Below are 12,257 nucleotides of genomic sequence, written 5' to 3'. Positions count from 1 at the left end.
TCCCTTTTGCTGCCTATTTGTTTACAACTTTTCCTTACTATTTAGTGATCTTGGTGGTGGAGTATTATTGAGTGTTGTTTGTGTCGATGTTGAATTTTTCTGGAGTTTGTAGTGCGGGATGTTTGAGTCGGAATCGGATTCAGGTGGGTTTGTTTGCGTTTGTGCGTCTTTTGTTGCTTTTTGGCTGCTCTTCACTACAGTTGAGAAGGATGGGCCGGGGAGTGATCTAGCTTGAACAAGCTTCCTGGCCTCTGGATAGGGGATGTTATTCGTGTATTTAACCCTCTGTATTTCCTTCTCCTGTTTCCATGTGTCACATTCCTTTGAATTAGCATGGTGTTCCTTGCCGCAGTTGACGCAATGCGGAGTGGCTTTGCACTCTGGTTCCCGATGAGAGGTGTCGCCGCATCGGCCGCATATTTGGCTTCTAGAGCATCGGTCTTCATGATGGCCGTATTTTTGACATTTGTAGCATCGAGGGGATTTGGTATGTATATCTCAACTTTAACTTGTAGGAATCCAACTTTGACCACTTTAGGTACTGTTGGCTTATTAAAGGTGAGTATAATAGTGTTGGTGTCCTGCAGATTGTTGTTTCGTTTGATACGAATTCTGCGGACTGCAGTGACACCTTCATTTTTCATCCCCTCGACGATTTCTTTGTCGCTGACTCCTGCTAGGTCTTGGCAACGAATAACGCCTTTTGATGTGTTAAGTGTAGAGCGGGCGAAACAGCTTACTGGAATATCGTGAAAGGTCTTAATTTTTTGGATATTTTCAGTATGTGCTTTGCGCTCATACTCTACAAGTAGGCCGCCTGATTTAAGTTTTTTGACGCTTTTCGGCTTGCCGACTAATCCAAGTACAGTCTTTTCGATTATAAATGGCGATAGTGCAGCAAGTGGTTTAGACTCGTCTTTCGATTGGATGACCATGAAGCGAGGAAAGGAATCCACACTGCATGGCTCATCCTCCGACTCTGATCCAGTTTTAGTACGTTTGTTTTGGTTTTTTTTTGAATTATCCATAATGGCTTGAATAAAAATTCAGAACCCCTGCTCCCCACCCACCAAGGGGACACTTTTCAAGTGCCAGGGATACACAGATGCCATACTCAGTTGATAAAATTACCTTTGATTGACCCTGAAGTCGCCAATTTCTAAGGTCGGTAAAATTACCCCCCGATTGACCTGTTAAGCCACCGCCTTCTAGGAAGTCTTCTAAGACTTGGGAAACGGAAAGATAAAGGAATAGAATATAGGGACAACGGTGGTATCAAGAGAGATACAAGGAGAAAGATAAAGAAGGTGAGAGAGCAAATAAAGACGTCCTAGGGCTCGGCGTGACCAGCCGATTTGTCGGAACCGGGCCCATCCCGACCACCCGTCTAGGAGAAGTAGAGGCCAAAGTAGTGTATTGCATGGAAAGCCTCTGCTCAACTACCAGGATCCTTTCCTCCCCCGACACGGGACGCAACCCACAGCAAACAGGTTGCCTCTACTTAGTCGCCTTTTACGACACGTAGCGAGGCACGTCGGGCCAATTCTACTACCCCGGACCGGCAGGGGGACTAAGCAAACAAAACTATGATAAACATATACATATAAAATTTGATTAGCTTCAGCTCTACATGTTGGAAGCTAACACAAACGTGTTAAATTATTTGGAACTTAAAATGCTTTGGCGTTAGTAAATCTGCAATCCTGGATCAGTAAGAGAGTCGGCCAATATCCCTTCAGAGAGCCGATAAAATAGACCTAATATTGCTTTGCTCATTTGTTGAAATACGGAGTTACAGGAATATGAATCGGACAATCGAAAGCGTCGTTTAAATTTGATTGCAGAATCAAACCAATGCATGTCATAAACAGAGCATATCGAATTGTAAAACAAAATTGGGCTCAAAACAGTTTTCGATGTATCTATCTATGGGGAACTCGTGCAAATATCTTGGATCAGTGTGAAAGTAACTTAATGTCGCTTTAAGGAACTCAAAGAAATAGGTATAATTGTGAGTTTCCCATATGTTGGATTGCTAAGTTACAGCGACATGAATTATATAACCTTGTTTTTGCTTTGTTTAATGTTAAGCTAAAAACCAAAGCAACATTTTACATCAGTGGAATATTCTGTTCTAAACATAATTCGTTGTGTGTGGTCAACTATGGAGAGCTCGTGGAAATATTTTTCATCAGTACGGGAGTAACTTAGAGCCCGATTAAGAAAACTTCAATAAAATATCCAACATTGTAGTTCTCACCTTTGGTTGCAATATGATAAATTACAAAATCTATGTATTTTCCTTATTAAAGATATACGTGTATTGTAGAATCAATTACATAAATGGAGAAAACAACTCGGTCATGTAACATATTTTAGTGTATCTGGTGGAACATAGGCAAGAATTTAATGTTTCCCTTAAAGAACTCATTCGAGATTTAAAATCGGTCCAATAGCAATAATTAGATGTACATGGTTCAACATAAGGAACATGATTTTAAGTTGGAAAAGTCTAGAAATAAATTGGTGGTACTTTTAATGTCTTCATGAATTCGGAGTTTTCGTTGCATTATTCTTAGCTTGTTTGGATGCTTCTTGTATATAAAATTTTACATCAGGAATAATGTTTGTGATGCTAAAGGATTTTTTTCTTTCGTTTGATTTTGAAGACTTGGTCAAATGAGCCCACTTGTGGTCAGTAAATGTGTAATTTGTGGGACCTCCCAAGGCATGTCTTTTGAACCTTTCACATAACCATTTCTGTAAATGAATAAGTTCTGTCTTGGAACATAGCGTTTCCACTTCCTTTTGAAGAGTAGGGTCTGAAGACGGCATGAAGTATTCTGGTGGCGCTAAATAAACACCGTCAGCATCTGTTTTGTTGACGTGAGGATGGTCGACTATGTAGTTTCTGTATATTATGGTAACAAATCTTGGGCCCGTGGAATCCAATACCTCTGCAGCCACAGAGAACGAATGTAGATTGTTCACCAAGATCTTCATGAAGGGGTGATGACGGCGACAGGCCATGAATGCGTTACATGCCGAACCGTAAAAATTGCTGTAGATGATGGGATGGATATGTGGTTCTTGTGATAGAATACAAGAGTATTTTCTCAAGATTGGATCAAGAGGACGGAGACTTATAATATCAAGATCGGCATAAACTCCTCCAAATTCATACAAGATCATGTATCGTACCGCATCAGCACGTTGAAGATTACGTTGATAGTTGACGTAGAAAGGCAGAATCATGGGAAACATAGCCTCCACAAACTTCATCGCTATTGTATCAGTCCAGAACATATACACAAAATTGCGATGGTGTTTTTTGAATGAAGATATATACTTTCGGAAATCTTCAGGAATATTTTTGTCAATCCATGTTTGGTGGATAATTCTTTCTATTCTCAAAGATCCGTTATTTGGAAAGGGTTCAGCTGAAATATCATAAGGGGGCGGTTCAACCTGCAGGTTGACCTTTATAATATCATTCTCGATTTCCTCATGAGAAAAACGTGCTCTTTTCGTACTGTTGGAGTAGCATTTATACACAATAATTTTCTCCACCTGTTGCTGTAATACCTCAGCAAATAATAAAATGACATAATAGGCAATCAAAGCTAAAACCCAGACGAGCACTATTCTCTTATAAATATTTCTTCTTCTCATCGCTGCCATTATTCACTGCATTAATACATCTGCAAAGTAGAGAGATACACTATAAATAAGTTCCACTTAAGGAAACATTTTAATTTGTTCTTATATATATATATATATATATATATATATATATATATATATATATATATATTTATATGTTATGAAAACAATTGATAAGAAACAATTTAGGTTTAGAGAAGTGAATAGCAGCAGGAGTTCAAAAACAAAAGGCTTTTAAAAGTTCATTGAATACGATGTTTATGTTAAATACAGCTATTCGAATCCTAAATATGGCAAATAAGAAATAAAAAAACCTTTCTTGCACAAACTAATTTCATTACCAGAGACTTTAATTTAAATATAGATTTTTATAATTAGCAGTAAAGCAGCCGCTGTAGCAATGTCTGACTTGTAGTCCAAGGATCGCGGGTTCCATACCCGACCAGAACATCCCAATCAGCTGCTTCTGCCTTTCTTTGCGAAAGTCGCTTAGATATTATTTAGTTGGCACGCTACAGTATGAAGGGTCAGAAAGAGGAGAGAGTAAAGGACAAATGGACGGACGACGAGATGGAAACAGGAAAACTAAATTTTCATTACTAATTTGTGATGCATGATATATAATTCGAGCTCGATGAGATTCACTGAATATAATACAGCTTGTTTTATTGTAAGTCGAACCGGTGGACTATTTACCTAGTGCGTGCACGTGAGGTTAAAAAGTAACATTTCATTACTTGTGTTGCTATTACTGAATCTTTAGTATTTGTTTAATATATGACTTCTAATTTTCAGATCTTTGTGAGTAGTATGAATAAAAGACCGGATGACATTACAAAGTGCATTGCTAATTTTAAGACTAAAACAAGTTTTTATATTGAAGAGATTCAATGCCAGGATGTATTCAAATGATTACTCAATACTCTATTTGTGCGTGAGGAGGAACAAAAAAGACTGGATGAGTTTATGCTGCTTCAAAATGCGTAAAGTTCAACTATACAAAGGCGTTCAAGTAAACAGAGAAAAAACAAAGATGATTGCAAAAACATTATTTTACAAGCAAGTATATATGCCATCTATCGCGGTACTGAGGGCGTTCTAGCTTACAGTGGTATTCATCTTCTAATATATTGCAACGTACACATATTCTGTTCTGAAAAGGAAGTTGTCCTAGGCTCGACCATCTACCTGTTCCATTTTACCTCTAAATGGGGAGAGAAAATGCATAGTCTTGTGTAGATAATTAGCAATTGTCCACATTAGTAATAAATGACAACTAAGATGTCCCCCCAGTAATAATATATGACTTTAAACGAAATTGTTAAAATTGTGGATACAACAAAGACTTACTGGAGTCGTGAACAAAACTGCCCTGAATTTTTTAATGGAATTCTCACTTAAACATTGCTGAAGTAGAGACGAGAAATCTGTCTGTGACAGTCTATATTTTCCTCTATTTACATGGACATTAAAACAAAGTACTTGTCAGCTGAAGGGTTCATCAATGCGCAAACCCCTTAAATAATTTTTATCTAATCACTTAATGACCACATATTACGAAATTCTAATAATTTCATAATTTGATGTTTCTTTCTTTCACATTTTTATGGTTCACAAGTAAGCTTGTCTAAGCCGAATATTAGTACTTCACGCCATGAAATCTAAAATACGACCCAAGCACCTAATACAATGAAGCACTCCTATCTCCCATTACTACACATTTATATCTAAAATATCAAGATTATTCCCAATGTTAAGAAACTAATCCATGCTCTCATAAAGTCTGGTGAATGTAGCACCTTATTTACGCATGCCCCAAGAAATTTGCTAATTCGTCTGATTCAGAAGTGTCTTCCTAAAATCGTCTCCCCATAATCAACAAATAATCACTAAATTCTAAAATATCTATAAACGGAAACGTAAATACAAGTATATCATACCCTAGGATTAATAGTGATTTAACATATCAGCCCGTTTGAGGAAGTGACGCATACTCAAAGTCGATGGTAAACATTACATCTTTCATACAATGCAGATAAGTTCATGATGCTGTGCAGCATATTGGAAGAAATACGTACATAACGTTTACGTTTAGAAATGCAAATGTTGAGGCAATGTCTGAGTTTTTGAGTTTTTCTCCCAAAAATAAACGAACTGCCGCCGAGTGTCCCAAATAAATATAAATGTTTCGAAAGCTTGACTTAAATTTAATCATATAGTAAATTGTGTAGTATATACAATTTTGTCTTTTATGAATTGCTTAAAATCCAGAAAAATTAACCCATTTAGTTTGGATTATCTAGCGAGCGAGAGGAGGGGTAAATACATGTTTAGTGAATGAAGAAAAAAAAAAAGATGTAGATAATGAATGAATGTTCTTAATCAATATTCGTTCAAAATAAGAACCTGGTAGAACAGATATTAAAAGGTATGTTGAAGGCATTTACTGATACGTACCATCTAACCCATTTTAGTCCTGCAATTGAACCAGGAAATTAATTAATGAAATAGAGCTGGCAAACATTGTGCTAGGGTTCATTTATGCTAATAAAAGTTGTGAATTTTGTATGTAATGTTGGAAGACAAACATTTATGTCAGATCAAGCTCTAAACCAATTTGTTTGATGATTCAATTAATATCCTTTTTTGCTGTATAAATTTGAGACCTTTATTTAATTAAATTTTAAACTTAATCATTAAAAGCTATGTTTTATTAAATAAAAATATGAATATAGAATATTGTCGTTGCTATATCTTTTGAGTGTATCTGTGTGTGATTTGGATTGTTAACGTAGGTTTAATAATTTGTATAAGTCATATCGCTACGATGTCTGTAGTGTGGCAATTTATAATGATGTAAAGCAATCGGGTATCATGCTGCAGACATGTAGCATCATGTCCCACCCAGTCACATTATCCTGATACCAGACAAATCAGTCCAAATATTAACCTCTTAATGTTGAGTGTCTAGCGAGGCAGCTGCTAGTGCCATTTTACAAGTCTTTGGTATGATTCGGCATATTCGACAGGGACGCTCTAATCACTTAGAGCACCAGGACGGTATAAATATTTTGATAGCAGAAAGAAGGTGTAAAATGATGTATCTTTTGATATGAAAAATAAAGCGTAAAATGCTATATCTTTTGATGTTGCAAAGAAACTGTAACGAAAAGAAGGAAAAATATGAACAAATCCCATAACGATGAATGATTTGTGTGCAGTGCTGGTGTCCTCGATCCTTTTGATTATATCGGAATCACATACTATTGCCCTGTATATGCCATTTTAAAACTTATTAACAAAATTCGAGTGCCATATGAGAGCAATACAATTTTACGATAAAGACGAAAATACTTTCTTAAATTCACTTCTGCAGAAAGTCCCCCGGGGTGAAATACGTAAAAATAACGATATTAATGATATCGTTACTAAATTCACATGTCTACTTTGAGATGCAGTAAGTAACACCGTGAAACAAAGAAACGGTTACTATTGGTGCTAAAGACCCAACCTGGCTGCGCTAGGAAATTAGAAAGCCGCTTTACGTTTGAGCAAAAAGCAAGCAAAACTCACAACAATGAGTGTTATATCGTCAAGAAAGAAATAACATTATTAGTGAAATACGTGAATCTGAATATATCATCAGCCAGTGGCTGGCTGACAAAATTAAATTTTGTTTAGGTAAATGTAAGAAGTGGTGTAAACTGGTTATATACATGCAGGGAAAATCCAAGAAGAAATGTTGTAAGTCATTGATTATAAACTGGGCTATTGTGACAGACGTTTTGTGAAAATGCTAAAATATTTAACCGTTACTTTTGCTAATAGTCTGTAATACAAACTGATAATATGACACCATGTCAACTTGCTGACCTAGACGTACTCAATTGCCGTACGCCGCTATCTCTTGCATCATATTACTGAAGATGACATAGAGTTATTATTGGTTTAAATCAATCGAAGCGTGTGGTTCAGACTTATTGCATCCCAAGTTACTTAAGAGAATTGCATTTTCAATTAAGCATCCACTGTGTCGGTTAATTATCAGTTCTCATAGTACCTCAAGGTTTCCGGATTATTGAAAAATCAGCAAATGTGTTCCCAGTATATAGAGAGGGATGTAAAACAAAGGTTTCAAACTATTGCCTAATATCACTTCATTGCATTTTGTCCAAGGTGTTTGAGAAACGTGTCTACTAATATTTGCATAATAATATTGTTTAATATAATTTGATTGCACTTAAAGAAAACAGGATCTACACCCGGGGACTCGACAACTAATCAGTTAATAGCTATTTATAATTTCCATTTGCTTGCCTATACACCCTGAAAAGGAGGTTAGAATTGTATTTTTTAAATATAAGCATAGCCTTTGATCGTGTTTGAAATACCAGATAACTTACAAAACAGAGTCAATGCACTTACCACGAAAGTAAAGTTCAAATAATCGTGATAAAGTGCAGATGTTCAGTAAAGATATCCAAGACGAATTCCAACATACGCAGGTAGGTATTATATTGTTACATGATGCCACATGGCAAAATTATGTCAAGAATTTGTCTGAAACGGTTTGGAGAAAGTTAATACTTAGAAGAATTTGAATTTGAAATGTAGATTGGATCATTTTTCCTAAAACAGAATGTATACATCTTTCATACTTCGCATATTTGACTATGGTGATTATATCTGGGATAGATGTATTAGACAAGAAAGAGATTCACTTGAACATAAATTTGGAGGCTCTGAGAATCCTAATTGGTATTACCAAGAGTGTGGCTCTGACATTATAATATGAGGAAACCGGGTGGGATAGCTCGAATCATAGACGTTACAAGCATCAATTAATTAGGTTGTTTAAATGTGCAATCATTTCGCTCCAAATTATTTACAAGATATTATTCATTCTCTTTTTGTTAGCAATTATACCTACAAAACTCGATAATCGAATACTATTAGACCTCCTTTGTGCCGAACGACACTTTAGCAAAAATCATTTTTTGCCTTCCACAGTTCAACTGTAGAACACTTTACCGTTGGAAATATTTAGCAATCCATCCCTTCCAAATTTTAAAACGTAACTGAATCTGGACAAACCAATTTTAAGTCTTCTAACCAGCGACCTCCCGCATCTGAGGCGGACAGACTCACCACCTAGTTCACCGGAGCTGTATCAATTATATATACTAAACTGTCCAAGTAAAATTTTATATTTGTATATGATTTAACTACATAATATTGGTAGACAATTATTGCTTGTTAAAATTTATCGGTAAAAGGGGGACAGTGTCAACAAGCGTCCAGCTTTCCATTGAACACCCATACAGATTGTATTGTTATAAATCATACATGAAAATGTTTTGCTGAATAAATACTATTGAAACAAAGGAAAAAGAAAGTTTGTTGGCAGGCGAAACTGTGGTCTGATATTACTATAAGACTTGTACAGAACAGTTCTGGCACACTGACAATATGCCTTGAAAGGAAAATGTAGAAAAGAACATGAAGGCTTAAATTTTATGGTGTTCTTATACTACAATTTCCATTATTTATCAATCATACGTGCGAATCTGTCTTGTAAAAACAGGAGTTCGATGATGCAAATGAATTTAAATATTTGACTTACAATTTTTTAAAAATAAGAAGGTGTGAATAAATTGATATAAACTTTATAACACGGTGGTGGCGATGTTAGGAGCGTGCGTGAAGCTGGTGCGTTTTCTTTTGTCATAGAAATTTACGATTTCATGTATCATAACATGTTTTGCATGTATACTTTATCATTATCAATCTTCGCAACTTTTTTAAGAATTTCCATTTTTGTATGTGTGATAAATAACAAACATAATGAAAATCTGCAGTCACCACGCATTTACAAAATTAGAAATGAATTCTGCAGTCTTTAATATCTTAAAAAATCCATAAATTCGACGAAAACTTCAGAGATGGAGGGACTTTAAGCAACTGTGGTAAGCCTGCAATCAGCGCATGACTCTTTTGTTCAAGTGCAGTTGAAGCGACATTTAGCGAATTCATATGTACAATGATCCGTTGCTTGTTACTATTTTACCCTTTAAATGCATACATTACTATTGAGCAATAATTTAGACAATAGATTTGTGTTGCGAGTTACTTAGCAAGGCGTATTTGTTTATTGCCCCACCCCCTCGTCTTTTGTCTACAGGTGATTAGCTAATCCTGAGCCGCTATACTTCGAAGATGTAACAATTTTATGCAGGTTTTAATGTACATGCTTAGAGTAAGACTTTTGATACTGCAATGTCCTTTGAGGCTGTACGGTCGCACTGACCATGCTAACTACCAGCGTGACAATATTCATCCTTTTACCCGAAACGATTACGTTTCGATTGGTGTACTTACCGGTGAATATACTTGGTGGAGGAAGATTTCTAATATTTCAAGTTAAAACTGGTATTACCCAATTCATAGACCACCGTCCCAGAATGGTGTCACGAAACATGAGAACAAATCGGTGAAGGTGGAAATCAGTCTTATTAAAATAATTGAAAGAACTATCATTGAACTATGTTCAATTTGAATAGAGATGCCACAAGTAAACAGTCATTTCCGCCATCGCTCGGCTTGCATTCCAACGTGGTTATCACGTGATACAGGTAGAAATAGTTTGTACAAGTAGTCAGATATATAGACGTACTCAGTATATGAAATCCGACTCTTCCTTGTAATGTACCTCTGACTTAAGCTACAGTCAACAATTTTCATGGATTAATGATTCTACAGGTTACTCTTTGCTATAGTTTCAACAAGTTAAACATGACAAGCTACTGTTGAACCGCTCCGATGGCCTAGTGGATAGAGCGTCCGCGTCGGATGCGGGAGGTCGTGGGTTAGATCCCCGGCCGAGTCATACCAAAGACTTAGAAAAATGTTAATAACAGCTGCCTCGCTTAGCAATAAGAGGTTAGTGTTAGGACTGGTCGGCCTGGTGTCGGGATAATGCGAATGGGTGGGACAATAGGCATGTCTGCGGTATGATGCCCCAGTGCTAGACATCACTATAAACTGCCACATTGCATACATCGTAGCGATATGACTGAAAAATTGTTAAACTATGTTAAAAATCCGAATCACACACACAAACACAAGCTATTGTTCAGTAATTTGTGAGTTCAACGAATGATGTATATTTTCAGGACATATATAAAACGGGTCCCATAATTGACCCGTGTGATATTGGGAGGTGCGCATATATGTATGTATGCATTATGTAATTCTGTGTTTGCGGCATACTGACTCATATTGTTAACCTCTAGAAAAGGATGGAAGAAAGTTAATGCCAAAAGGCAATTGTGTGTATGTATGTATGTATGCATGTAAAATAGGCAATTCGACCTATATAACTTTATGTCATTATTTCAGCCACATTATTTGCTCGCTGCTGAAAATACGAAATGTTCGTCATATATATAATTAGTGATCACAATGATACTGTTAATTATTACGATAAGTGTGCTATTACATAATTTTGTCTCGTCGCGGGGGACCATTACATCAGATTATATCATTACAATCTAATTATATGATCGTTTGGATTGTTGGTTCATTGGTGTATCAATGGAATGTTTACCCAATTGATTTTCAAAGCGTAGAATTGGTCTTTGCGTATTGTACTCAATAATGTAATACCCATATTCAAAGTAATTAGAAAAGCAAACCTAATTATGGTATTCCTTGGGGAGGATGAAGACAATTTTGGATTTTGTGTTTGATATCTCCTATTAAAGATATCAACGTGAGCATCATTGAAGCTTTTTATCCTAACAGTGACTATTATGGCTAGCTAAAAATTCTCACATTACCCTACTCAATCACAAAGCGTAAAAGAAATACAATGAGCCTTAAAATAGCTGTATGCCTCAAGACCGACTTAAATTCATTATTTGCTATTGAATAGTGAATGCAGACTTTAAAGAAATGAGCGCTACGTCGCATGCTGTCCAATGACCATATGATGAAATTGAATCTATTGCATTGATAGTGACGTCACTGTAAGCATTCATCACTGCGTAGCTCTGTGTCCTAAACAGGCTTCTCCAGTCAGGCTTTCCTATATGGAGTAAAGTCCTTTTGCCAAGACAGACCATCATTAAAGGACAAGGTTTGGTAAGGCCGGATGTTTGCCTTCAGTTCGATTCAGATGAAATTTGAACAGATAAAAGAGGTCCTTATTTCGGCCATGCATATGCAATTGGTTCTTGTCCAGGATTGCCATTGATAAAAAAGCGACCACTAAAAAGCGAGCATGTTTCTCCTCCGAATTGGTGCTTATTTTCGTGGATTATGGACTTAAAGGTTAATAAACCGCATTCAAGCAGACTGCCCATAATTATTCATCTAAACGTATGTATTTGTGCACAGTATAGGTAATACCGTATGATAGTATGCATACGTCTGGCTTTTGTTTCGCAACATTATTTAAATTATGTTTAAATTTACATTATATACGGTCCTCTACCTCTGCCACATATTTTTTAGTTTTAATTAAAAACATGAACTTAACTTTATCATTAGCATTGACTTGCGTACCAAAATGCTGCCAGAATTAGTATAAAAGC

The 12,257-nt window shown here is 36.2% G+C and overlaps 1 protein-coding gene across 3 annotated transcripts; it reads right to left on the bottom strand.

Moving 5' to 3' along the window:
• Positions 1-2,297: 2,297 nt before the first annotated feature.
• On the bottom strand, positions 2,298-10,285 carry LOC149797367 (uncharacterized). Of its 3 annotated transcripts, none has more exons than XM_089960400.1 (2): positions 10,042-10,285; positions 2,298-3,701 (listed from the first exon to the last, which is right to left on the bottom strand). In XM_089960400.1, the coding sequence occupies exon 2, from the start codon at positions 3,679-3,681 to the stop codon at positions 2,545-2,547; it is 1,137 nt and encodes a 378-aa protein (XP_089816526.1). In that variant the 5' UTR covers positions 3,682-3,701; positions 10,042-10,285; the 3' UTR covers positions 2,298-2,544. The 3 variants fall into 3 exon arrangements, with proteins under 3 accessions (XP_089816526.1, XP_089816527.1, XP_089816528.1); XM_089960401.1 differs by having other exon boundaries at positions 10,054-10,285; XM_089960402.1 differs by having other exon boundaries at positions 10,100-10,285.
• Between the last annotated feature and the right edge of the window lie 1,972 nt (positions 10,286-12,257).

Source organism: Sinohyriopsis cumingii, chromosome 6 (genome assembly GCF_028554795.1).
Source record: "Sinohyriopsis cumingii isolate HCF-2022 chromosome 6, ASM2855479v2, whole genome shotgun sequence".
Classification (NCBI taxonomy): Eukaryota; Metazoa; Mollusca; class Bivalvia; order Unionida; family Unionidae; genus Sinohyriopsis; species Sinohyriopsis cumingii.
The sequence above is the reverse complement of the archived record's forward strand: the minus strand, read 5'-3'. Positions and strand labels throughout refer to the sequence as shown.